The 27,572-nt window shown below is 43.4% G+C and overlaps 1 protein-coding gene and 1 long non-coding RNA gene across 9 annotated transcripts in view; one reads left to right on the plus strand and one right to left on the minus strand.

Moving 5' to 3' along the window:
• Nucleotides 1-22,249, plus strand: part of EPB41L4B (erythrocyte membrane protein band 4.1 like 4B) — a 175,358-nt gene extending 153,109 nt beyond the window's left edge. For all 8 annotated transcript variants that reach the window (XR_014579106.1, XM_083822764.1, XM_083822761.1 and 5 more), the window contains 3 exons: nt 11,736-11,804; nt 15,667-15,830; nt 17,445-22,249. Coding sequence is in view for 7 of the 8 variants with exons in the window: in XM_083822764.1 (XP_083678890.1) it covers nt 11,736-11,804; nt 15,667-15,830; nt 17,445-17,514 (303 nt within the window). In the remaining variant the exon portion in view is untranslated. The remainder of the gene's footprint in view (nt 1-11,735; nt 11,805-15,666; nt 15,831-17,444) is intronic.
• Nucleotides 19,483-25,402, minus strand: LOC310893584. Its single transcript, XR_014579110.1, has 3 exons — nt 24,227-25,402; nt 22,330-22,563; nt 19,483-22,223 (listed from the first exon to the last, which is right to left on the minus strand). It is a non-coding gene; the product is annotated as an uncharacterized lncRNA (long non-coding RNA).
• Nucleotides 25,403-27,572: the final 2,170 nt, after the last annotated feature.

Genomic DNA, 27,572 nt, shown 5'->3' on the forward strand with positions numbered 1-27,572 from the left:
TTGATAAGTTCAGTCATACTTTTGGTCATTATTTTTTTTTATTTCAGCTTTTTGCTTTATTTTTCAAGAGAAAGTACTTAATATCCTTAGCAGCAGTTAGCAGGTGTAACATCTGCCTAAGAAGAGTAAAAGTGAACAATTGACATTGCAGGGCTTTTCAGACATAGAGCATCAACTTTTGGATGTACAGCCTGAGTCCGCTTCTCCACTCTACAGTAATCCGTGTAATAGAAAAATGTTCAGCCTCCATGCAAAAGCCTGCTTGAAATGAGGTATATCTCTTTATGCTTGCTCTCAATGAGACGAATATAGTGATGCAGCTATTATGTCTCAAAGTCTTTTGATAAAGACGTATTATCACCTTTCCTTTGGCCTGAGAAGTACATCATTCCTTTTGTACCTGCGACTGTGAAGTTCGTAATCTCTCTTCTTCACTGTGATTAGTGACAATTGCATTTAGACTCCAGTGAGTAACTATTGTGTATTTGTTTTCTTTCGAACACACTAATGAATTGATATATGTGTAATTCTAATTCACATTTTTCCAATGTGATAGCAAGTGTGATGCTAACTGCTTGGCTGTTCTGTGGAATTTCAATTGAATGCCTCCAAGCTCCAACTGAAAATGAAAACATCTGCTTTCTGAGCTGTTTTTTTGACTGTCTGATGGGTGACTCAACTTGTAAAAACAGCAAAAAGAGCAAGTAAACTTTCTTTTTATTTACCACTCAAATAATAGGAACTGATAGGAAATCTTTTCTTTCTTTCTTTTTTTTTCTTCTTTTGCTGTGCTTAAAGTAAAATCTAGTTGTCTACATTTTCTTTCCAAAGTCTGTATTTTGGAAAACATCCTCAATCAAATATCAGAGAGTGGTTTGAAGGGTAGAGTGAAATATCAGGCCACTTAGAAATGCTTTCATTTTAGCAGTTTTGAAGTGTTTCAGTTTCTAGTAATGTTCCTTAATTAATTTAAATGAACTCGTGTTTCCAAACAAAACATCATTTCTAAATTAGGTACTAATACCTACTCTACCTACTCTTACAAAATACTGAGATAAAACCTTTTTTAATTATTATTTTTTAAGTATAGAAAAATTTGAATCAGCACTGATTCTTTTGTTACAAATTCAGTTTGAGTGAATGGTCATTTTCTGATGAGAATTCCTAAGCAGCTCCAATAGCAGCCTCTTCTGAGGAGCCATCAGCAGGACCTAAGTGATCAACGACTTTCTCTCATCTATTGATCTGTCCTCTGCTTTTTACTGTTATTTACCACAGTGGGGAAGTCTCCTACTGAGACATATTGTCTATTTAATTTGTTGTAGACTGTCTACCAGCAAACAACTATGAAACAGAGACCCAGTCATTGACGTGAGATTTTCATCAGGGCAGATCTTTGGCTTTGCCTTTGTACAGAGCCTAGTACTACAGTCTCATAACTCAGAGGAATGGCAATAACAGAAATAAATGGGAAGTGGAACTGATAAATGTGAGTTTGCCTAAATCTCAGAATGTTTCTGCTAATTGCACAGTTTCTGTGTGTCATCCCAAGTACTGTGGATCATAGCAGTAAATTGTCATTTAATTGTGGAAGAAAGAAAACAAGAGTTGCTTAAATCCAGATAGTCAGCTATCACGGTAACTGGATTGAAATCCACTGAACTCAGAAAGGGTCCACTTCTGTTCATTACCACTTGTATCACACTGAAAAACAAAATGCTAAACTGTTTTGGACTGAGGGAGAAAATTTGTACACGGATAGATGTCCTCTACATCTTAGCAGTTTAAGCCTGCTGACTAGAAAGCAGTACTAGCATGCTTTTTAGAGTTATTCCCTGGAACTTGGCCACAGAACCATCACTGTGGAAGAACTGTGTATTTATGGCTTGTTTTATGGCAGGACATTCATCTCATGTTCAGCAACCCAAGACCAACCTCCCACCCCTCTTGGAGGAACAGCCAGCGAGGTCAGGAAAGTGAATCTCTACAAAACATGTTTAACAAGTTCATGTCATTTGTTGTTCCTCTGCCAAAGAATTGGCTAGAGTCTTGAAGTGCTCTGATGCACTGGAACATCACCTGGCCACTTTTGGCAAACTGCTGTATGCTGCCAAGATGGCATAAAATGAAGAAGGCGCCCGTGCTATCTGGCACTGACACCAAGGCGTGTGCACGTGCTCTGCTGGGAGCCCTGTTGGCAATGCTGGATTTGGGAATTCATGTGCCAAGTACGGTGGCCTTCTGACCACCTGAATTTGCGTACAATTTGGCACTCACCTTGTGCTGCATCTGAATCAAGCAAACTGTCAAGACCAATAACCGTGAAGCTCAAGAGCTCACATCCAGCTCTAGAGCCCATGTGTTTGCGTCAGTGGCTGAGCTGCCCAGACTTCAGACAAAGTTCGGTCTTTTCAAAGTGTCTGTGATCAGCAAAGCCACACATTTGTGTGTGCCTCTAAAGCAGTTTTGCCCTTCAGATCCCTCCTGTCTTGTTGCTATGGTTTTGAAAAAAAAAAAAAAAAAAAAGGATTGTGGAAACTGTGCTTTCACCCTCACCAAGAGCATAGGCATTTAGGCAGTGCAGGTTAAGGCTTTCCTTCACATCTACAGTATGGCTGAATTGGGCATATTCCTGCACCACGAACAGCTAGTTCCCAAACTCATGGACATCACACTCCTAAAGCAAGAAAAAAAAAAGAAGTTAATAAATAAATAAAAACAACGTCCCCAAGAAAACAGAATATCCCAGGTCTTAGACTTCTGCTATCCCAAGGCTCTTGGGGAGAAGGTCAGAAAGGTAACCATCAGCCCCCTCATTACTCCCCTATTTTGGGGTTGACAGGACCAGCCTCTCCTCCTCTTACAATTTAGAAAGGCTTCAAGGTTTTTCTGAATCAAATGAGTTAACCACAATTCTCCCAGGGACCGTAACATCAGCAGAGGTTGCCAGACCTCTGTGCGCCTTGGCCCCCATCACAACGTGGTGCTGGGAAAGGGCCTTGGAGGCAGCAGTGCTGGAAATGCACCTCGCAGGAAACCCCCAGCTCCCCATTTGGCTCACCTGCAAGCTCCTGCTGGGACGGGCAGGAATCCCTGCCTGGGGACCAGGATCTGCTTGTGACACTTATTCACAGTGTGTTTCTTCCCCTGAGTTAGTGCCACAAACAGACCTCCAGGGACAGGACTGTCATAATTTGGCCTCTCTCCTATTTCCTTCTTCCTTTCCGGTCCGCTGCAGCATTATAATCTTCTTCAGTCGCTTTCAAAGAGATGTCTTTAATAATGGATCCCCTGCATTCTCAGCCCAACAAACAACTTGCAGGGAAGCAGAGCTCCACTCAGACGGTACAGCAGCCTTCTGGCGTTCAAACTGCCATCATTCCTGGCCCAAACAGAAGAGCTCTGTACTTTTCCACTCAGTCCGAAGGATAAATTTCTGCTGTAATTAAGGATGGGTGAGAGTGAGCTCTGTGGTAATAGCCCTAATCGATTGGGATTATCCCTTGGCTGGGACTAATCTCTTTAGCTATGGAAGAAGCCTGAGCACAGTGTCTGGGACTGGAAGACTGGATTTTAAGGCAGCATCCCAATCTGCTTTTGAAAAGATGGAAATAAACTGAGAAAAAGAGCAACACATTCACTTTGGTGCTGGCTTGGTTTAATAAAAGACTCAACAGGCACAGAGGCATCTGATGTGTTTTGTGGCATTGAATTCATGAAGTATAACAATGCAAGTGTTTGAATTCGTAAATGTATATGCTTAATGAGCTGTTGTGTTTGAACGCTTGCCCCAAGATTTTACGTGCGGACAAGGCAGGGCCTGTTCTTTATTTCAGTGCTCAGTGGTTGTCAATATGAATGATTCAGTAGCCAAGGACATGAAGTTACAAATAAATAGGTTTTTATATGTAACATATATCACAAAAGATTTACTAGATATGGGATTGGATTTGTTCATGCACTGATCTTAAACCACATAAAACATTGTTATTAATAGACTTTTAGCTTCTAATCAAGTTGAGCTCAGTGTTAGGACCAAATAGTTTTGTATCTGCGACATTTAAAGAAGCAGCGCTCATGTGGAAAGGGTGGCATACTACGATGGTGATGGCTTATTTCCATAGACACAATTTAGAGCAGACTTTTAGAGCGGTGAGACTGGCAAACAGCAGCACAGTGCAGGAGTCAGCATCTCCGTGTATCTGAGTAGATCCTAATCCACAAGGGGGGTCACCAAAGTTTCTAGGCACGTGCACAGATTAATACTGTGGTAGTCACTGGGACAGATCACATGCTGAAGCTGAAAATAAGCACAATTGTCCTCCTGGATGGATATATTAAAAAGTGGTCCAGCTCATCATTCTAACACTTGCTCCGTAGCTCCACTGACTTTAATCTACCTATGCTATTCTCTTCCTGTAGAATAATGAACTGTATAAACTCTTGGGGATTTTGGCAGAGCTCAATAGCCCATAAAAGTAGGACAGAAAATTAATACAAAATATTCCTTACTATCCTGACATTCAAGGAGACCATGATTGGTTGAGTTTCTGGACTCTTTAGGACTTTCAGCCAACTTTGCTCTTATACCAGTAGAGATTGTTCACAGTAGAAAGACAAACTATTTCTTTGTGTTGGACAGAAGTCAGGCAGTGCACTGTTTGCGTCAATATGTCATAACTTTTCAACAGACGAATGTGATCCCGAAGCTTTTGAAAACATGAATGTATGTTATGTGGTTATTAGTCAGCCTGTGTCGAAACGTACCTGGGTCTGAAGTCTCTGTATTAATAAGGCATGGTGTACCAACAGTTATTGGATGCTGAGCTGTCACTGTCTATCCATAGAAATAATCAGGTGTGGCTAGTGGTGAGTTTCCATCTGGTAAAAAATGCATGTATAGTCTTCCTGCTGGCAGTCAAATTGAGAAATATTTGGCTTACCTGGGGCACTGTCATCTGGCAGTAATCACAGTACTCATTTCCTCCTCTTCATGTTATCCATCTTTAGTGACTTTCTTCTGTGACAAAAGTCTCCATCTGCAGAAGATGCCACTTGATTTTGTTAGCTGTGCACATGATCTAGGCACCTGGAGCGTCGTTGGTTTCATTGGTAAAGACCAAGGGGCAAAAAAGGTAACTGCGTTAGCTGTCCAAGCAATGCAACTAACTTATTCTGCAGAGATGTTGGAGAAGAAAACCCACCACATCCAGCGAATGTACCTGCTGCTTTTTGTTTGTTTCATTTATGTGTTTTAAACAAAGACCAAGCAAATGCCGCAGTCTTTAATATGCGTTTTAGCCGACACATCAAGACTGTGACATGATTTTGCCTCACCACATTTTCCTCAGGGGATGGTGACTAGGCTGACAGCCCATGCTGAGATTATGTTCTGCTTAAGCTTGTTCACCTTCACAGCAGCTGCAAAGGAGTACTGAAAATCCTGAGGACTGTGACAGCGTGGACACTGTCTTGCTTTCACCACATCTGAATTGTCCTTACTCGGTATTGTTTTGAAGAATTAGATGTGTTCTCCAAAACAGTCTCAAGGCAAAGCTATGTTGTAAAGCCAACCCAGGACATGCCTTCCCTTCTGATGTGCTGTAGAGCTGCTGTGCTGACTTACTAACATTATTTCTGCCCCCCGCTCCAATACTTCTGAAATCACTGCGCTAGCAGCTCAGAATTACAATCCTTAGAGCCACGATCGGCAGAGTTCTCTGTCTGTCAGGGCAGCATAAGAGGGATGTTAGCACCAACACAATTTGCAAATTAGTATGAAAGTTGGCATGAAGATTCAGGATTTTGTCTTCACTACTGTGTTTTTACGTAGACCTGCTTGTAAATATCATATGGCTTATACTATAGCCACAAACTACTGTATGTTAAGTACCTGTGAAATGGTATAGCTACAGCAAGGCAAGGCTTCAGCAGAGGCTGAGCCATGTACATCTCTCCCATGAACTCCCTTGAGCATCCATTTGGGAGCCAGAGATCGCTGGAGCACAACTAAGGAGCCATGCAGCCACCTCCTGACAACACCTCCCTGGTAGGAATGGTTGCGTAAGGTGACTCTAAGAGGAAGGAAAGCGTCTGAGGAAGAGGAAAATATTATCAGTATCGCATGAGGCCCAGTGAGGCATCAAGAACGTTCCAGGACAGGTGGATTCATCCCCGAGCAAGGCTCAGAGAAGGGCTGGCATACTGCAAAACAAGCAGAGGAACAAAACGCTCGTCATCTGAGGGAGACCCAAGCAAGCCTGGCTCAGACAGCGTGGGATGAGAGTGGCTCTCTAGGTGGCACTTTCTCAGTTTACGAAAAGGACTTACGTGGTGCCTGTGGGAAGGGGGGCTCAGTACTGCACTCCTGGTCCTGTGGAAACCCGGGCCAGCTGGTAGGTCAGTTGAGTTAAACAGCTGGATTCACTTAGTTTGGTTTTTAGGTGTCAATGAATGTTGTTTGAAGCAGTTCCTTGAACTCCAGCCTCTGCCAGTTACTTGCAAGATGAGCAAGGGAGACCTGAAGACCAGGTGGAGCTGGGAGGGAGACATCTCCACAGAGGGAACAACAGTAGGCAGGGAGATTTATGAACACGGAGTGTTTTCCTGGATTGGCAGAGCACAGAAACCCATCCTCTTCAGAAACCTCACGTTTGGTGCCTTAGGGCATTTTCAATGACACACTTCTGCAAAACTGTCCCTCTTTAATATGTGTGAATTAAATCCATCTGCTGACACTGACACCTGGATATCACTTCAACAAGCAGAAAGCGTCCTGCGTTCCTTGAGAAGAAGGTGGTCTGGGATGCAGCGTGTATGGGATTCACACCAAGTTTGGTTCATCAGGGCATTTAGTTCACACAGCCTTTTCCAAGAGTGATTAGTCAGTGGAATTGCTGGTTTACATCTCCATCCTGTCACAGGTTTATAGTTTAGTTTGATTTTTTCCTTGTGCACCCAGGCAGCCACTATGCATGTCTACCTTCATGTCATGTTTGTTGCCACACACAAAAAGGGAATGAGCTGGGGTCAACATTACATGAGTGGTCATCGGAGCCAGGAACTACTTCCACTCAAAATGATTTGTTTGGCCATGAGGGTATTGCATGGTGAAAAATACCAGAAAATATTTGTTTTCACATTTTCCACCTCATTATGGAAATTGCCACTGAAATGATATGACAGCGGAAATGGAGCTTTACTGAACAATGGCAGGGTTCAGAATCCTATCACTGTTTTTGGAAAGTGGGTCTAATAGATAACTTGTGGTTTTTAAGTCGTATCACTCATCAGGACTGGGAAATGCTAATGCAATTTACTCCAGGAGTTTCAGCTGCTGATTTTTTCTAGTTTGACAAGTAGAAATGAATCTCATCTCTGTGCTGTACAGATGTGATGGTATTTAACTTATAGCCTGCATTTTTAAATAAAGCACCACTGAATATTCCTCTGGCTGTATGTGTATACTGAGAGACGTGTTTATGGCACCATTTCAGGTGTTAGCAGCTCTGCTTCTGCTCCAAGGCACAGGAACTTAGTGAAGTGTTTGCCCTAAAGTTTGTCTCGTGTCTGGCCAGCATACAAAGTGGCAGTGCAACCCCACTGACAGCACACAGCTTCTCCAGCATATTGTAAGGCCTCTGGTCAAGGTGAATGGGATGGGGGTGAAGCCAAGTGCAGTGAAGAACGACGTTTGCCTGTCAACAGCACAACAGGTTATCAGATCCTTGCAGAAGGAGAAGGTGTTGTGGCAGGGCAGTGGATACACTGGGTACTCTAAATGTAGAAGAACATACCCAAATTAAGCCCACTGTTCCCCAAAGTGTCATTTTTTTTGTAACAGCAAGGACATTTATAATATTCCCCTCTGATAGAAATACCAGAAATAGCTCATTTTATTTCAATTAACACATTCCAACTACTAACTCATTTTCCACAACTCTCCTGCTGTTTTCATTTCAGGTGGGAATACTCTTTCTTTGTCCCTCCAAGTTCAGTCTGCTTTTATGAGAACATTTCTTTTTTTTTTTCTTCTAACCCATTTAAAATATGTACAAGTGTTTTTACTGAGATTTTAAACTCTGCCCAGAAGGTTTTTGCACAAATGAAAAGGAGAAAGTTCTTATTATGTTGTCCCTTTTCTTCCTCCACCCTCCTTCATTCTTCCCTGCAGTATAAATATCAAGGAAAATTAGTGCTGTTAATTCTTTCTGGTTGTGACAGATACCTCCAAAATGTGTCAGCCCCACAGATGGCTGATAGAATTTTTGAGTACTAGCAGAAAATTATCCACAGATAATTTTTATATAACTTTTCTCCTCCCTCCCTCCCTCCCTCCCTCCCTCCCTCCCTCCCTTCCTTCCTTCCTTCCTTCCTTCCTTTTTTCTTTCCTCCTTTCTTTCCTTCTTTCTGTCTTTAACAGCCAAGTGTTCTTTTAGGCTTAGTAAATTCTCAACTTGCCAAGCCAAATATTCTAGACCAGGAGACACTTGTACAAAATAATTCTGCTATGGTAGTGCACCCTGACCTTTTAAGCTGGAGGCATTTGAGGTTGTGAAACAAGCCCTCAGCACGCGAGATGCTGCTGGAATGCACAGCACAACTCTGCAGAGTGGACACTATTGCCACTCCATCTGCCAGCACGAGGATTTTTGTGCCCAGTTGTGTGCTTTAAAGCTGTTTTCTCTTGGTTTGTTTTATACCAAAGCAGACAGCATACCTCAGCAGCCCATCAGTTGACAATCCACTAGCAGCTACTGTGTTTTGCTAGTCTGAGCAGCTATGGTTCAGCCGCGTGAGACTGTCCTACACACGGAGCTGCCCACCTCCTCTTCCCTCTCCCTCGTCCCCTTGCATTTCCAGTCCCAGGTGAAGCCTCAAAGCTCCTGAAGGTCTCCAAGAATGGAGAAACTGCAGGTTTGTGGTAGATGGTGAAGATGGATCTGTTCTTCCATTCTCAGCCTTCAGGTGGCAACATTTTGGCCTTGGCCTCCCATTCTGGTCAGGGAATAGTTTTGCTTTCTGAGCTACTCTGAATTTTGACACCATGCAATAAATTCATCCGCAAAGCAAGGGTCAGGAAGACACTCACACCCAGCACCACTGTCCTTGTGTGGTGGGGCAGGAACAGGCAGAGTTTTCTTCCTGCTCGCGGGTGCTGCTGGCTGCTGCTCGCCTCACAACACTGCTGGCCAGGGTGGACACGCAGGCCGAGGAGGCCAAGGCATGTTCATGGCTGAAGTGGTCTTTGAGGTTTCCAAATGCAATTTTACATAAGCCAGTTGCCTAACTGGTGCTTTCCCTTGCTGTCTCACCGTCCTACCTTAGCCTCAGTCGGAAAAGTGTTTTTGAATATATGGATTTCTTTCTGCAATTACGTGGATTAGGATGTCGTACCTGTTTCTTCCTGAAAAGAACCAGGTTATGAACAGGTAAGGACCTCTCACCGGTGCTGAGCAGATAGCAGTAATGCTCTTATCAAGGCCCAGGCCAGGGCCAACCAGGCCCAGCCAAGGCCCAGGCAAACCAACAAACTCCATTGTGCCATCTGAGCAGCACCGGCCTCTTCTCAGAAGGAAAAAAGAAAAAGAAAGACTAAATCCTAAAGGCTGAGCAGGGTGGTTTCTGTTTCTCACTCTTAAATTGAATACAAGTGTGCTTTGTTCCCCCCTCTGTTCCTTAATTTCTGTTTTCAGTTTCATTCAAATGCCGGAAATTGGTGGGTTTAGAGCCCACAGAGCCCTTCATTTGTTGGGATTGCCTTGTTCCTGAGATTAAATAAACACAGCTCCCCTAGAGAGGAACTCATGCTGATATGTAAGCTAGATTAACTGTTTTTTGCTGGGTTTTGATAGGCAGGCTGGCCTCAGCCACACGCACGGGTCACAGCGCTGATTTTGCAAGAGGGTGCTGTGCACCACTGCATGCCTCGGCGTGCAGCCAGGGCCGGCTGGTGTCCTGAAATATGCCAAATCCCAGGGGGCCCAAAAATTGTTCTGCGTCGTTTTTCTTTTCTATATTCAGTAACTGCACTTCATTTCCTTAACGAGCCCAATCTACAAAATGAGAAAAAAGTTTGGCTGTAGTATATCAGACTCAAACTGCATATGAGTAACCAACTTCCCATCCCGGTGTTGCTTTGCCTTTGGTTAAAAGATGGGATTTACAATGGAGCATGCTTGTGTTTTGTACTGTTTGTACTTGCAAGGAGCTATTGCTTCAGTGTGATGAGTAGATTCAACCAGCAGTATAATATACATACACTTTGCTAACAGAAATATACATCTATTAAAAAGTGTGAAACTTTCTTTAAAGTGTTTGCATAGAAAATTATGATCTAAATGAATTTATCCCTTGCACAGCTGTTTGCTTGCACCTGTATGATTGACTTATAGCCACCTCTATTCTGTTAAAAAAGGTGTTTAAATGCTGAGCTATATTTTTGCCATCTATACTCCTCGTGTTTAAGAAGCCAAACGATTAATGCCAAGACTAATGCCACGTGTTCGCAGAAGCAGGCCTACAGATGGCTGTTAATTTCCCTTGGCATCCTTATAAGCCAAATATGTTTCTGTTATTTTATTTGCAAAATAAACACTATATATTTACTTAATTATATTTGACGTCATAATTTCAGGTTTTGCTTTGGCTTACAAGGGCTGAGGGCGTTCAGGGTAGCTTTCTTGATTATTCAACAGCAGTTACATAGCTGTAGTTAGCAAATTATGCTTGAAAACATGCATAACAAATGCACAGCAATTTCTATAATAAAGTGAAATACACACCTGTACACTGAAAAATGTGTTTTTCCAAATGGAAAGCATGAAGAGCTGTTCAAAACCTGCATTTGATATTTTGTCCTCCCTTTGGAGGAATGAATAATGCCTGCATTCCAAAGAGGAAAATCATGAGAAGCGTCACTTGCAATGGAGCAGGGCAGAGGCTGTTGCTGCTTTGAATATTTCTTTAATTTCCATTAACATTTGAAATAATTTTCAGGGCAGAAGTGACTTCCAGCAGGGCCTGGGGCAGTGACAACATGCTCTGGGCTGAGCCTTCTCCGTGCAGGGATGTGCTGGTCTCTAACCTGTCCACTGCAAGTCCTGTGATGAAAACCTCCTGAGTTCATCCTTGAGCACAGCCCAGCACTTGACACAGGCAGACAGCCAGGTCCCAGCAGCTGCCTAAAACAAACAGTTGTCCATGCAGATCTTTTTTTTTTGCATGGAGTTATCTTTTGATCCCATCTTATATGATTATTTGTCTTGGGCAACAACTGTGTAACTGAAAATGTGGAGGAGTAAAATATGTAAAGCATATATGTAAAGCATATGTAAAGCTCTTCAACTGAAGTTTCTGCACTGTAAAAAAATGCTTCTGCACTTCATATTGCATATTTTTAAATGCAGTGCTCGCTGAAGGAAGCAGGTAATGATCCAGTGACTGTTTACAGAATTGGAAGGTATATTGTATGCAATCAGCTCAGAACCTGCACAACAGATTTAATTACGTGGTAAAAATCAGTCTATTAGGTTTTCATATTTATGCTTTGACTATTCATCATCAGGTTTCTGTGTGCATTTTTGGAGGGGTCTTTTTGGTCTGGTCCAAGGGCTGCTGAACTGCTCTAATTTGTTGGATATGTCACTATAGTTGCAATGCTTTGCTGCTTTTTTTTTTTTCTTTTCCATTTTTATGCTCTGAAAGTAACATCTTTTTCTTTATCTTTTTTAAAGATAAAGACATTCCCTGCTGATACATCTAATCCTTTTTTCGATCCTTTTACAACAGTACCACAGTTTTCTGTAAGTAGAATGTGCAACTAAAAAACTGTGTATTTAACACACTTCCAAGTGACTTTTTTTAACAGTATCAGAAACTTATGTGTTAAGCAGTCCTAAAAAAAAAAAAAAAAAAAAAAAGATAAATTCCAAGCAGAATTTAGAGTGAAAATCGGTTAAATATTCCCATTATGCAAATAATTAACTTGCCTGCATTCAGACGTTGCTGCTTACTAGACAGAGGACTAAGAGTTAAAGGTCAAGGCTCGCTGCTAATGCAGTCAGACCCAAAATGCTGTTCAGTTCAGGACACTTGTGAAGCTCCATAACATCTCTCCAACGGAGTGGGAATGACTCAGTCCTCTGTCTAGCGACTGCATGGCCTGCTGCCTGAAACTGCTCGCTGTGCCATCACAAAAAGGAGCCTGATTTTCATTGAATTTGCATCTGAATTTTAAGGAAGAATTATGGTTAGTGTGCTGATGACTACAATGATATCCTTGTATAAACGCCTGTGTTTACTTAATAATCTGAATCAAATATTGAACTTAATTCTTACTAAGCTTTCACAGAAGCTGGGATTTCATTTTTTTGGTAAGGTAAACTACATACGAACAGAAACAATTATTTGACCACTCAAAAATAAAGTCCAATGCAAGTCCTACTTTAAGGGTAGGAGCATTATGTAATAAGTGTGACAAAATGATCTACTCAGGCAATTCAGAGCGTTCTGAAAGATTTTTGGAGGACTTGATGTAATGGAATATGTGATGTGGGACTCTAATTATAACCTTTCCTGTCCTTTCCAATGTGAGAGTGGATTCTGGTCTGTAAGAAAAATTCCCAGCTTCTAATTGTAAACCACAACAACTGGCTTATAGTTTATTTGTTTGTTTGTTTTTGTTTACTTGTTTGTTTGTTTTAAATTACACTGTCAGAATGAAGCATTTCAGCCTTTAACCTTAACTTTTACTGGTATCTCTGAGCTATATCTAGCATATGATCAGAGACAAGCAACTTCAATCTCTGTTGGGCCATGTGCAGTGACTGTCTGCACTTAATGATTTAAAGAGGCTTTTCTTTCACAATAAACCTGATCATGGGATTGGATATGAATGCTGCTTTTCTCCACCTAGGTATTTGAAAGCCAGAGTTGGTCAGGCCCCCCAGGATAAGTCAGTGCTAGTGTTGAGCTTTTAATAAAGGTATCAAAAAATAAATGGGAGTATGTCACAGCAACTTTTTACTAGGTTGTCCAAGTCCAGATAGTATGTCCGTTGTAAAATCCAAGCCAAAGTTACACTGTTTGTATCTTTCATCATAGTACTTAATGTAAGCAAAAAGATTTGCCCAGAATAGCTTTCCTATTAAAGAGTAATGATTGTCAGGAAATTATTTTTCTCCCTATGATGATTATGATGAAAGCAAAACATAGGAGGGCAATAATAATTATTTTTTTTCCATTGGAGGGCATAGAACTTTAAAATACAAACAGAAGCTATCCAGATATGTTTTCTCCACAGATATTTCCATCTTATAGAAAACGGTTATTTCATGGCAAATTCAAATGCTGAGATTTTTGTTATACTCTGAGAAAAAAAGAAGCAAAGTTCAAACTAAACTTTCAGAAATTCTCTTTTCTCCCTATAGAATCGCATTTTCCTGGCAGGGGTGGCAGAATCTAAATCACAAACATTTGAAACACCATTACAATAAAAACCTAACCATGCAATGCCATGCATTGCTTTAAGTGAGTTATGTACAAATATCTTCGGTAAACCAGCTAGTAAACCAGCAACTACCTGGAGGACTGCATGAGGATGAGAGAGCAATTAGGAAGGTTAATTATGCTTTGGTCCTGTGTTTCATGGTCCTCTGTCCCAGCCCAAGAAGATATGCTTCTCCTCAGCAGTGATTCAGTCCACCCTGATGCATGGGCTCTTCCAGGGGCTTGGAGGTAGCCGAACCCCAAAGGGAAGCTGTAAGGAAAAGCTCTAGATCAGTGCTAGGTCTTGCAGCTAGCAAGATCTAACTCCAAGTGTCCTCCAGTCACACACAGCCTCAGATGGCTACCAGCATTTGTTACTCTTTTTTTTTTTTTCTTTTTTTTTCCCTTGCTCCCTCTTCACTTTTACTTATTTATTCATTTATTTTGCTTGGAGCAAAACATTGAAATGTTACTGAGGACAGGGCTTCTGTATGTGCAATGGTGTTGAGGAAAAAATAGAGAACTTGTTTTCCTGGAATGCTTAAAAAGAAGGTTCATGCCAGGAACCCCCCTGAGTTTCAGAGACTTCCACAGAGCAATGGCAGGCTTGATGACCATATTCTCAATGGGAATAAGTCACATAAGCTTAAAGTTAATGGAATTATTTCTGTTTAAACCAGCTAAATATTATTTTTTCGAGCATACTCTGTAAACAGTTATAAAAAGATGCTTTGGATATATACAATAAAACCATTATCTGGAGCAAACACACTTGAGGACTCAGGGCAAATCTTCAGCAACTGTAATTTGCCATAGTTCTGCTGATTTCAGTGAGGCTGGGAGAATTTACCTCAGCCTCACAGGGTGGTGTCTCATGCTCATGCCATGAGTATCCTGTGTGAGGAACACCAAACCCCATATCCCTGTAGCCCATAAGGCTCAGTTCTGAAAGCTGAATGACAGAGAAGTTTGAACAGGCTGTATTAGCCAGTATTTACACACAAAATTGACCAAGGTTGAAGAGGGAGGCTTTCTTTAGTAGGTTTTACGTTTTCCATTTTGATTAATTTTGTGGAATTAATGGAATTTCTATTGCTTCAGAGCTTGTCTTGGAGCATATCACATGCTTTTAGTTGAAACACAAGCAGGGACATGTTAAAAAAATCAGAATAAGTGAGCAAACCTACCACAGCTATTCCTTCCTGGGCTCAGATAATTGTCCCAATAACTAAACTGGTTTGTTTGTTTAGATTAATGCTATGTGGCTTGCAGATTTTGAGAGCTAATTAAGGAAGAAAAGTTGCTATTCAAAGAGCTGTATCACTATCATATGTTCCCTTACGATGGTGACTTTTCTTCCTCCCTGCCACAAAGTCTGAACATGAGGAAGAGCTGCCACGACAGAAATTCAGCTGGTGCCAGCTGGTGCATACCCTAGTGGTCCCAATGCACTGACAAACTGCAGTTGCTCTGTACCCTTCCCAGGTCAGGGCTACACATGCGCTGTACGCACTAGCCACTGTGATTTGGCATGAGAAATGGTGCTTGCCAAAACACAAGGCAGGGCTAATTTATTTTTAGGGCTCATCCCCTCCCTCCCAGACACATAGGAGGGTCAGTCTTCGCTGTAACCCTGTGGCACTGACCCGCCTCACCTGAAAGATCTGGCCATTTGTCTGTAACCAGCACTTCCAACCTTGGTTTAACGTTGCTCATCACTTGCTGCCAGAGAGCATTCCTCTTGAGGGACGGGGAATTTGAAACCCAGACTGCAAGTGGGTGCCACAAAACAGTGTAGTCAGAGGACCCACAAAGCAAATTGAAGAACAGTCCAGAAAACCCTTCTCATCAGCATGCTGCTCTGTTTTTAGGGAAAACGCAATCATAAGCAGCATTCTCCAGACTGATTATGCCTTTCATCTGAATGCTGCCAGTCCCACACAGGGCGTTTCATCTCACAAAGCCATCAAGCTCATCCTCGGGCGCAGTTGTCAGCGGGGCAGCCTGCTCCGCGCCCACAGAGGTTGCACTGGGCAGCTCTAGCTACAGCCTCCTCTTCTCTTTAGGGCTTACTGCTACTCACTGTTTGGCAATGAATTGGGTGGTGAAAGTAAGCAAGAGCAGTAGAAGCTAACCTACACCTTTTCCTTTCTGTGTCTGCATGCATTGTTTCCGTAGGCAGAATTTACGGACAGCAAATTGCAGTGCTGTGCGGTGCAGTCGTCGCCTAAGCTATCGCCGGTAGCTCCATCGCCCGTCCTGAGATCTTTGGCAGAGACTATACCGACTCCAACGGTGCAGACAATATACACATCACATAAACCAATTTCCCTGGCGGACAGGTACTGTGCAGTTCTTTCACAGCAATGCTATGATGCTCTGTACAGTCAGAGCCGGATTTCTCTTTTTCTGTCATAATTACAGTGGGGAAAATTCACCTTATTTCTAAAGTGACTTTTCTCCTGATACCAAAAGATTTTGAGTTGCTGCTTGACACCTACTTCAGAATAAGTGGGCTTTGTAAAGAAATAGCTATACTTCCCATTTGTTCTGAGAAAAAAAAAATTAATTAACTGCTGCAGCCAGCAGTGTACCATTTCTACGGCCAATGGCCTGTAGAGAAAGGGTTTTACAGATTCTCCTCAGGCAAGTCATTTCCCATGAACCACAAAGGTTTTCCTTTAATAATCGCTGTTGCAATTTGTTTTTTGAAATTAAATGTCCATGGGGGAAAGCTAAGGTTGAGAAATACCTGCTCTTCTAAATGAAAAGCAGACACTGATTTTTTTTGTTTTGTGTTTGTTTGTTTTGTTTTGTTTTGTAATGTCAGGCTACAATGGTCTTTCTTATAGTTTTTCAGAGAAATAAAATGCCATCCCATCTTTCCACAAGCAGCTGTGTTCAGTTTCTATTCTCCCATCCTGCTGGTTTTGCATGTTGGCTTCTTATTCCAGAGTTTAATCAAAGCTGAATTTCCCAAGCTGGTAATTTACTGAATACAAATTCAGGAGTGGATGTACTCAATACTTCTGGAGCACAAAAAGTCCTAAGCTTATGCTGAAGAGAAAAATCCTTCCTTGGCATTATAATACATTAGTCTTTTTCACTCTTGGATTTACAGTCAATTCCCACTTTCATTTGTTAGCTGTTTTGGCAGATGTTGGTTTAATTGCACTTGCACACTTGGTCAACATTGCTAACTCACCTGAAAATGTATCGTTACGGTGGAAGTGTAGTTCTGAAGCTGTAGTACTGAGCTCAGCTTCCATAGGATGTCCCCAGATCAAATGAGTGATTCCACCCCTGCTTGTCCACGAACGAAACGTCTGCAAACTGCTTTCCAAGCATTTAGCTGCTTAATTCCTAGAGTAACACAGCAAGCAGTTGTTTTTCTTCCCCCGTGCTATCTATTAAAAAGATGGGATCAGCAGCCCAGGGCACTCCCAGTGCTGCAGAGCCCACAGGCTTGAGAGCAACTCGATGTGAAAGCGAGGACATTCAGGCTGTGCTTCCCCACCCTGATGGGTGCAGGTGAAGTAGGGCTGTGCTAAATTCGGTGTACGTAGCTGTCCCACCCAGCTCAAACCATGATGAGGAGCAGAGGGCTGCAACATCGGTCTTTTGTGTGTTGGCATTTACTGTAGCTGCTTTGTTTTATTTTTAGAGTCCTAGTCCAGCTTCCTTTGAAATCGGCAGCCTTTAATGGGGATGAGGTTAAAACATAAACTGTTTTGCCATGTGGGTCTTTTTGTGTCCTTTTTCTCGCTTCTGTTTGCTCTTCAGAAATATCAAGCGGTACTTGTTGTTGAATCAGCCATCAGTTATCAGCTTTTCACTGAATTGAGTCTGACCTTTTTCCCCCTCCTTTGGTATTTTGAAAATGTTAATTATTTTAAATTGAAATCTGAGACTTATTGTTGTTCCCATAATTGGCTGTTTGTGCATTAATTACACAGCGCTGAGACTCTGAGGCGTGAACTTGAGAGAGAGAAAATGATGAAAAGACTCTTGATGACAGAATTATGAAATTCTCGCTTCCGTCAGATGGAGAATGGATTGGGGCCTTTCATGTGCCTTCTGTCTGTTTACATTCCTCTGCTTCTGTGTACTCAACATAATGCATCGGGAAAACGTGTGATATTCCTGACTCGCCTGGATTCACCACGGTCGGTTAAAATTAAGTCTCGGCTAGACTTTAACTTGAAGGAGTTTCTTTATTCGTTTGCTGCTGGGAAATAAACCTTCAATCCTTTGTCTCTCCTGAGATTTTATACTATTAACACAGTTAATTTCAGGTTTGGTTTTGGTAAATCTAGGGCAAAAAGGATCAGCAAGGAGCATACCGATTTCTATTGGGAAACACTGTTCTGTACATATGTTAATAAGTGCACAGAAATTAATGTTATGCAGAATATTTTGATAGCAACATAGAAAATATGTCATTTTGTACAACTGAAAATTGCAACGAGCTACTGCTATTTGTTAAAGAATCATTTTTAAAGCAGAAGAATGATTATTACATCCTAACCCCAGGACTGTTAGTCTCCACAGAAAAACGAATGGCTGTCTTATTAAATTCCTAACCTTAACCTTTACTCAGAGATATAAATAGCTGCAAGGGGGAGGACACCCCTCCGTACAGGTATACGCACCCAACGCTCCCTATAGTCCGCCATCTTGACCTAAACCTGAAACTAAATCTTACTTTATTTCCATTAAAGATTAAAAAAAACTGTTGTTTAAAGTAATTTGCTACTGACTTTCTAGCTTGATACTGACTTTTTTTAACTCAGTGGGAAGTTTTAACTTCTCCAGGTTGCCTAGGCATGAGGGCCTGCCCACACTCAGAGGGCTTCTGCCCTGCGCTGGAGGTTGCAGAGCCGCATCAGCGTGGGCACAGCTTATACAGAGAGGGTGTTTTCCCTCCTGGATAGACAAACCACCTTCCTGACCAGCACTAATGGATGGATCACATTAAAAAATAACAATAGTTTGTGGCCTAGCTGTGTCTCTACCCATTTTTCACACTACTAATCAGCACATCCCTAGGGGCAAGGCCTTGAAGGTTGGCTTCATGCACGCAGGCCGCCTGCACTTGTGGTGGAAATGTCTCAGGCACAAGGTTCGGTGGTGGGTGTTCCCCTGTTAGCAGGACCTCAAGGATTGTGTTTGTGGCATGCAGGTAACGTGACCAAGTTTCCTATTTAAAAATAAATTTTAAAAAGTAGTTCTCCTTTTCCCCCTGTTCAGCAGTGCAGGGTTATCTACAAAGCCACCACCAACTGACCGTCAGCTACAAGGTACTATTCCAACAGGAAAGATTTTGTGCGTTTTGTATGGCTGAAGATGTTTATTTTTCTGTTACTCTGTACACTGTGTTCTCTGGTTTGTATTAAGATAAAAAATTGTCCTTAATTTGGTACTGATTACGATGGCTTTATCTCAGCTTAACCCGTTTGCTTGTGTGGAGGCCGGGAAGTGACTGCTGTGAGACTGAGTTTCCTTCAGAGTTAGCTTGTGCTCTTTTGCTGAAATGAGATAATCCTGAGAGCATTACAGGACTGTGGATTGCAATGTCAGAGGTATAAAATGACTTGTCTATTTCATATTTACTGGGACAAGAAACTAGCATTAGGCTCCCCAGTTCAAATCCGGCAACCCCAAACCTTTCCCGTTGCCATAAGATGGGGCAAAATAGACAGCGCAAGTGTTAGGTAGAAACCTGCAATGCAAAATGTAATGAAGTAGCTCAACATGAGGAATGGGCACAAGGAGTCATGAAAACACACCTGGATTGCAGATTTCAGAGCACTAAGATGACTTTGCTGGGTAATCAGATACAACCTGTACACCGTCCATCTTTTAGTTACAGTGCCAAGGCATTTTTGTTCCTTATGTTTTCATGTACCTCTCCATCAATCCAAGGTTATTAAAAATTAACTAGGAACTTTAAATCGCTGTGAAGAGATCAGAAAAGAGGGGAAAATCATCTGTTTCTCATTGCTCTCTGCTCACTGCCTCCCAGAAGCTGCTGGTTGAGGGAGAAGCGACAGAACCTTTTGCCTGCAACCAAGTAAAACTGAGCATTGAAAGAATAAGTAAAAGATTTCTAATCAGAGATGCTGTTTTGGGAGAGGAAAGCAAAGTAGTTTTAAGAATGGCACAACACTGACCCTAGCTGAATCTGGTCTGCTGCCTGCTGTTAGACAGCCCCCAGTTGTATGTGAGCTGGCAGCTGTTTCACAAAGTCATTATCAAGAAAAAAATAGAAGAAAACAGATCTGAGCAGACCCTTTGGTTGTACTGATTGCCTTGGAATGGACATTAGGAACCCTGCAATATGCCTTCAGGTCTGGGGACAGACATCCAATTACCTGCATTGGGGCAGTCTGGTCACATATGCAAAAGCCTTTAGCGAAACGGAATGCCTGACTCAGACCAGCCCATCTGATTTTCTGGCTCTTAAACGAGCTATTAGTTTATTATTTTAAATGCAGCGTTTTACTCCTGTTGTATAAAAATTCTTAAGCTGAACTGCTCAGAACTGGAAAAAAAAACACAACACGAACCAAGGTGACTTTGCGGTGGCCAGGTCTCCGCAGCTGGGGCATGCTCTGGCATAGCTGGGAGAGAGCAGAGTCCTCCCTCCTTGGTGCCCCCAGATGGAGAGGGAAAGGCTCGTGTGGCCACTTGGTTCTGGTGGGATGGGTCCCACAGAACAACCCCACGTACGTTGCCTTGTCTTGTTTTAGTGTCTTATCCACTGGCTGCCACTGTTCCCTATTCTGCAGTCTAATGGAGCTTTATTCAAAATGTTTGACTGATACTGAACTCGACTTTTAACTGCAGAATGTCATCATGTTGTTCTTTCTTACTACGTACTTTCTTCAGCCACGCTTAAGCGTCTCAGTTTTCACATCCTTTGAATAAACACTCCTGCCTCGCCTCTGGTTGGGAATTACAGTGTCAGGACACCTGTTACCCAAAACTACTGCAAACAAGACAATGTCAACGTGAACGTAGCCGAGGGGCACATAGTCTAGATTTGCCCCTAGGCTTTAACTTTACAGGTGTTAAAGGATACTCTGCCTGAAGGTATGTCTATATAATAATGCAGAGGTATCTGAGCTAGCTTTAATGAGCTTGCATATGTAGTTGTGGCAGCATGAAGCCCAGCACAGGCTATCATTATCATGTACATTGACACGTGTAAAGATAACACATTTAAACAGCAGCCTTCTGAAGCATGGTCTCCAGAGCTGGTGACAAAAAGGAGTAGCTGAAAGGAGTCTGTCTTTTCAGCTCTCCTGGGAAAGGGTTCATCTCACCTAACGTTACGTGCCCAACTCTTGCCTGAAGAGAGGTGAGAGGGACTGCCTTCTGGAGGTGCCTCTGACTTAAAAGTCTACCTTTGTATTGCTTAAAGTTAAGTGAGATGAATCCTGCTCTCGGTCGCCCTGGTTAGGTCTACATTGCAAGCCCTTGCCAACACGGCTCCATCATCCAGGGGTCCTTTGAGGTATGCTTTGTGATTGACACAGCTCTGCCAGCAAAAGCCTTGCACGTTAGGTGTAAATACACCACCAAAAACACCCTGTTGTCAGAACAGCTTTTATCCCTTACGGGGAGAGCAGAGAGCTGGGATAGCTTACAGTGGCAAAAGCTCGGAGGCATCATTAGAGCTGCGTCCAGTCTGGGAGCAGCTGGTGGCAAAACCCCCTGCTATCGCCACGCCAGCAAAGCCCACCCGGGGTAGTGCCCCGGGGTGCTCCGACCCCGTCAGCAGAGCCCAGCTTTCACATGTGAAGTCGCAAAGTGGCAGAACGCAATGTTGTCGTGCTTGGGTGATTCCAGCAAAATTTATTGGCCATTTAAATAGCTATGCAAGGAGTTGAATATTTTCTCACGTTGCAGTCTCTCATGGGAGACAACCAGTTGTGGTTTGGTTTTGTGTGGTTCTGGTGTTTCCACCATTTTGTTTTGAAAGGAATAACCAGGTTTTCTTAAGAAATGCTGTTTGAGATCCCAAATCTCTATCAGATCCCACAGTGTGTGCAGATTTTTCACGTTTCAAATGTGCTCAGACCCTGAAAGTGCAATGTTTGAAAATTAACTCCTCAAGTTTCAGCTCATGGCTTCACAACTCTCTTGCAACAGGTTGCCTACGTGCCCATTTGAAACAGAGCTGGCAATGCAGTGAAATGTTTCACTGGAGGCAGCATCGTGTTTTGTTTGAATTGTTTACAAATATCCTGTTTTTCTTTTCTTTTTTCTTTTTTTTTTTTTTTCTTCTGAATACATTTCTGGTTCATTGGCTACAAAAACCTATTCGTAATTATGCAATGGAATATTGTTTCTTTCTTTTCCCTTTCCTTTTTTATCTTTTTTTTTTTTTTTGATGTCCTGATGTTCAAGGAGTTTGCAATAAATATACTGGTGCTGATCTGTAATTGCATGTAAGATCAGCCTCACAACTGTGTTTTGTAAAGTTAAGTGCCGTAAAAGAACCTGCAGGGAGGAGGAGGGAAGGGAGCAAGCAAGTGGAGGAGAAGGCTTCTTTGGCAGCTGCAGCTTTGACTGGTGGGTAGCAGCTTTAAAGAAAGATTGCTCACATTGTTTTGTTCCATCATAGTAGCAGCATGTATCACCAGACAGTATTCGATGGCATTTTGTTGAAAACATTCTTGGAGAGAAACTTTTACGGCTCAGCTGTTTACCTGTTCCTGTATTCATGCCTGCAATAAATGAAATGAAAAATAAATCCCAGAGTCTGAGCAGTTTGTAGCCAAATCAGTGACTTAGGAGGCATGGGGGCAATATATATATATATAAAGGAAACACCTGGTTGCATTGTAGCATGCCAGTCATGTGTTGGGTCATTAGCTGGGGCATGCTTTGATGAATACCAGAGCAATGAAACATCGACAGGACCAAGGTAAAGAAGCATGAACCTTGTCATGATGCTGGTCTTTGAGCTGGGGCTCAAAAGGTGGCAAAAGCACTACTGGAGTGGAGGGGTGGGGAGAAAGCGTCCACTTGACGCAGCGCTGGGAGACCCCAATTTATTAAATTGATCTATGAAAGAACACACAATAAATAAATAAACGTGTATAAGAAGTATTATTAAATAGCATTTTAAACAGTTTTTTTTCACACAATTAAAACATGTTGCTTAGATTTTCCCTTGATTTTGCTGTTTTTTAAATGACTAAATGTAAAGTTGCTTCAGAATGAAACACTTCCATTTCCTTTTGTTCAAAGATCTCTAAATCAGGACGTTTTGACATTCACTTTCACAGTGCATTTACGAAATGAAATCCCAGTAACATTCACCCTATTTTCTGAGGTTGCCAAAACTCTATATTGGGAAGGAATATGATCCCATCACGATTTCTCATCTATTTTTAATCTCTGTGCAGGGAAAGCAACAGATCAACATTCTTCCATCAGTGCTCAATTTATTCCAAGAAAATTGATTATCCAGCCAGCAAACGTAGTTAATTAATTCCCCTTAATACATGTCTTTGCTAAAGAAATAGTGTCCTGGGGTGCAGGACTAGGAGGTCAGCAAACACTCCCGTATAACTTCATTGGGATGGAGAAGCGTGAGGACTTCAGAGATGTAAATCTGAACAATTTCTGGTTTTATTATCAGATGACTGATCTATGAGACCGGACACAAGGCCGTTAAGATAAATTCTCAGGGGACATGCTTTCTAGAGCAGAAAACAGTCATCGTGCAGGCACGATTGACTCGGCAGGGGGAAGATAAGACAATAGCTACCAGCCTGGCTGTGCTGCACAAAACCTGCTGCAGAGAGGGGCAGGAAGGTGCCTGTGCTGGTGGAACAAGCCCCAGAATAGAGCAGCAAAACCCACACCATTCGCTGCTGTATGCACTGACAGCAAAGCACTACCTAAAATGTTTGCCTTTTTAGTTTATTCTAAAGCTACATACACAAAACTGCATCATTACATATGCAGTTGATGCCAGTTATGTATTTTTAAATTAGTATTTCTACAGTCGATGTGGTACACCGTTCCAGTGGCCACACAGCTCGGCCATCAGAGTATCTGGCACAGCATCTCGCAGCAGTGAGGCGTAAAAGCCACGTGGATCTTTACTGCTTCATGCACTGATTATCCTGCTCTGCAAGCAGAGAGCCACTTACCCTCCTGCACAGCTCTTCCACTGCCTTTCATTAGCAAAATCTTTTGGAAATGCAAAAAAAAATACAACATAAACTCTTTTCCTCGAAGATACTTAGTCACTGAGGCTTAGCATCGCAGGGCCTAATGATTTAACGAACTCGAGATATTTTTTTTTCTACATATTTAATTATTTGTCCTGCTGCTTTCCAAAACAACAAAATAAAACAATGAGATTTCTTTACTAATTGCTGCCTGCTCCAGCTGAGCTGGGCCCTCCTGCAAGCTCCAGGCTTGGCAAGGTCACGGGGTAGTTTGGCAAGAGGGGGGAAGGTTTTTTTTTGGGGGGTGGACTGTGAGCACCCCCAGCAGTGGGCCCCGTGCTGCCCTGCTGGAGGACATTGGCACCTCCAGGGTCACCAGGGGAGGGTTTGGGGCTGGGGAAAGGCTGAGTTTAGCTTCACGGCCCAGGAGCCCCTTCATTTTTTCATTTCCAGCCTGACAAGCCAAGGCTCGGTGTTGGTTCAGGCTGGTTGGACAACTTGCTGGTTATCACAAGCCACCGTGAACAGGTCTCTCTTCCACCCACCTGCTCCTCGGCCCCTTCACATCTCTCCATGCTGCCTCACTAGTCCTCCTCTGCTCAACACGTGCCCTCAGACCCCTTCACAGCTTTCTTCACCCTCCATCAGCATCCCTCTCCTCACACAAAAGCACCACTGGTTTTGTTTCCTTTCCAATGAAGATCTTTGGCCTTTCCAAAGCCCCTTGCTTTTGCTGGCCATCAGTAGGTGCTCCTCCACCTCCACCTGCGGCACCGGTCTGCTCCTAGGCTGCCTGGGCCACCTCGACAGCCAGTAAACCACCATGAGGTGACCTCCCGTCAGGTCGTCAGCTACGCTGCTCCGTGCTACTGTGCCAAACTTTGAACCACAGGAATGGAAGGGGGGGGTCTCATCTCTTCATAAAGCCAAATTAACAACTCGTTAATCCCCTTCAGGTGCTCCAAAGTAAGTGCTCTCTTCCCACAGCAACTCAGCTGGAGTTAATCTTGCAGCATATTATGTGTAATAAATCACAAGGGCAGCACAAGCTGTGTGCTTTTCTCCTTCTCTTCCTTTCTTTTTCTTCTTTTACATTTTTTTTTTTTTCTAATAAGAGTACAACCTCTCACCTGACAAACCTGAACTGCTGCTCTCCCAATAAAATCAGTAACAAACTTCTGGGTTTGCCCACCTGGTCTCGCAGGAGAAACATACCAGTAAGTCTCAGTGAAACTGTATTTTTTTTCCTTTATGTATGTGTGCTGAGAAAATAAATAAATAAAAATCCAGCCTGTAGAACAGCAGCTAATAATCCAAAATTGTTAAATACCTTCCTGGAGAGGAAAAAGCCTTCTTCTGGCAGACAGAGGGATTTTTCCAAGCAATTTGCACCCTTACCCATTTGTGGGATATCCGTCTCCCGTCCTTCCCCAGCAACATGGTTTGGGTTCCCCCTCTGGGAGAGCTGTGTCAGTGCAGTGACTCAAGCACTGCTGTCCCTGTGTCCCACCCGTGGTGGTGTGAAACACCTTCCCACCCAAGAGCTGTCCCTGAGGCTGCTGCTGCTCCACGCCTGCCCAGCTCAGCGCACCCAAATGCTGGGAGGTGAGGGTAAGCTGCTGCCTTTGCTGCACCTGGTGGGTCCCATCATAAAACCATGTGGAGGTCAGCAATGAATTCAGTAGAAAAGAGGGTGCCTTGGTAGGTCTCAGCAGCCTTGTCTTCAGGGGGACACGTCTAGATGGGTGCATTACCTACGTATAGAGCAGTAAAAACTCCAGGCTCCTCTTTCTAGGGACATCCTACTCCTGAAAGAAGGCTTTCTGCAACACTGAAATGGCTCGGGCAATCTCCAAAAGCCCAAGAGAGGAGCTTTAGGATGTGCAGGACTGGTCTCCTGCAGCTTTGGGTCACCTCAGGGCAGCTCTTTCGGGCATCCTGTTCTGGCACTGCTACTTCTGGTGGGGAGAGCCTGGCACAGCTCCTTTGGCACGTCTAGTCCTAAAGTCCAATTAGTGTTGTTTATGCTCAGATTGTAACTGAAAGGAAAAAAAAAAAAGAAAAAGTGATGCTTCAGTAGGTCGAAGAGTGTGAGGAGATAAATGTAATTACAGTAAATGCAATATATTGCAAGATACCACCGTTTAATTAAAAGTATATGAATTATGCAGATATCTCTTCCACAGCCTGTAACCGTGGGCTCCAGCAGCTACCAAGTGCACTCCCGGCAGCCACCCCATGAAACACAGGCTGCTTAACGTCTCACTCACACACCTCACACTTCCTTATGAGTAAACAAGAACATATGTGGGTTTTGCTTGGAGTTATTGCTTTCCTGCGCTCTCAGGCACCCAACAAGAGGTGTGAATCTCATCCCACCAGTTCCCACCCCTGGAGGATGGAGACTGCCCTTTGGGCAACTCACATGACATGAGACATCAAAGCCATGTCCTTCAGTGGCACAGAGTGGCTCAAAGGAAAGCAGTGGGGAAGGGACCAGAATAGTGACACCTCGAGGAGAGCTGCAGGAGCCCAGCAGGGATGAGGGAATGGGCTTCGTGGAGAAAAGACCTGAGCCCCTGCAGCTGCTCAGAGCATCCCAGGCCGGCACTGCCTGATGGCCCTGTCGGATGCCCGGGGCTGGGCTCAGCTGCCAGCAATCTGACCAGAAGCCCTCTCATTAGTATGGAAGAGCGTTCTTCTGTAAACAGCTTGCTGCCCTTCAGGGTAAACAGGAAATCTTCCCCTTCCAGGCAGATTGCTGCTCTTTGTGGTGCTGCCATGCCCATCACTGCAGACAGTGCGTGGGGCTGTGCCATCCATCTCCTTCTAAAGGCTGCTTCCCTCTCATGCTCATCTACCAAATGTAGCGAGCAAGCTCCCGGGAGAGAAAACAGATCCCATTGTTGTTTGTAGGAAATACAAACTGTCCATTATTAAATTAAAACAGGAAATGAAGCACTGAGGGGGATGGGGGGATTCGTCCCCCTAAGCACCCCTAACAGAGGGTCATATACAGAGAGAGACGTTGCAGTAGATCACGTCTCATTATTGACCAGATGTGTAAGACTATAAAAAATGAACCCCAATGTTCATCTCTGTCTAATTTAGTGTTGATATGTTCCTCATTTCCATGCCTCACTGACAAGCTCCTTTTTTTTTTTTTCCACACTTACGCAAATCCTGCCTGTTTCTTCTAGGTAAACTTTGGCCTGTGCTCAGCAAGGCACTTAAACACATGCCCTGCTGCGTCGTGTGGCTGTCTCCCAGGCCTCACCCGAAATGAATGGGGAAATTCAAGCAGCGCTCGCCTGCGCTGAGTGCAGTGCCAAGGCTTCACATCACGAGATGTTCTCACCAGCCCCGTTTGATCAGCTAGGCTCTGCTGCCTTCCTGCATGCCTTCTTGCTGATGTAAAGAGTAACATATAACGAAGCCTAGACGCTGCAGCCTGCTCTGAGAAAGATGGGTGGTTTGTTTTCCCCCCTACAGGTGACGTGGTCAGGTCTGGGTAAGGACCCTGGGCTGAGCCTCACCTGTTGGGCTTGCACGGCTCAAGACACACGGGGACCTTGCCTGCTGCGGGAGGGTGGAGGACACGGGGGTGCTGAGGAAGAAGCACGGTGTCCTCCTCCCACGGGACATCATGTGGAAGGAGAGCTTGGTTGGGAAATTAAAGGAAAGGAGTAAGCTGCTGTGAGACAGCCTTGGGAGGGAGGGAGGGAGGGAGGGAGGGAGGGAGACTGCTTTCCAGCAAGGGAGAGGTGGGAAATGGTTGAGTGCTCCTATGAAACAACTTGTGGAGATTTGAGCAGCTAAAACTCAAATGCAGGAAGAGGAACTCACTCCTCTCCATTTTGTGAATGTTTCTGAGGAGCAGTTAAGAGACCA

The sequence above is a fragment of the Anser anser genome (genome assembly GCF_964211835.1).
Source record: "Anser anser genome assembly, chromosome: 2".
NCBI lineage: Eukaryota > Metazoa > Chordata > Aves > Anseriformes > Anatidae > Anser > Anser anser.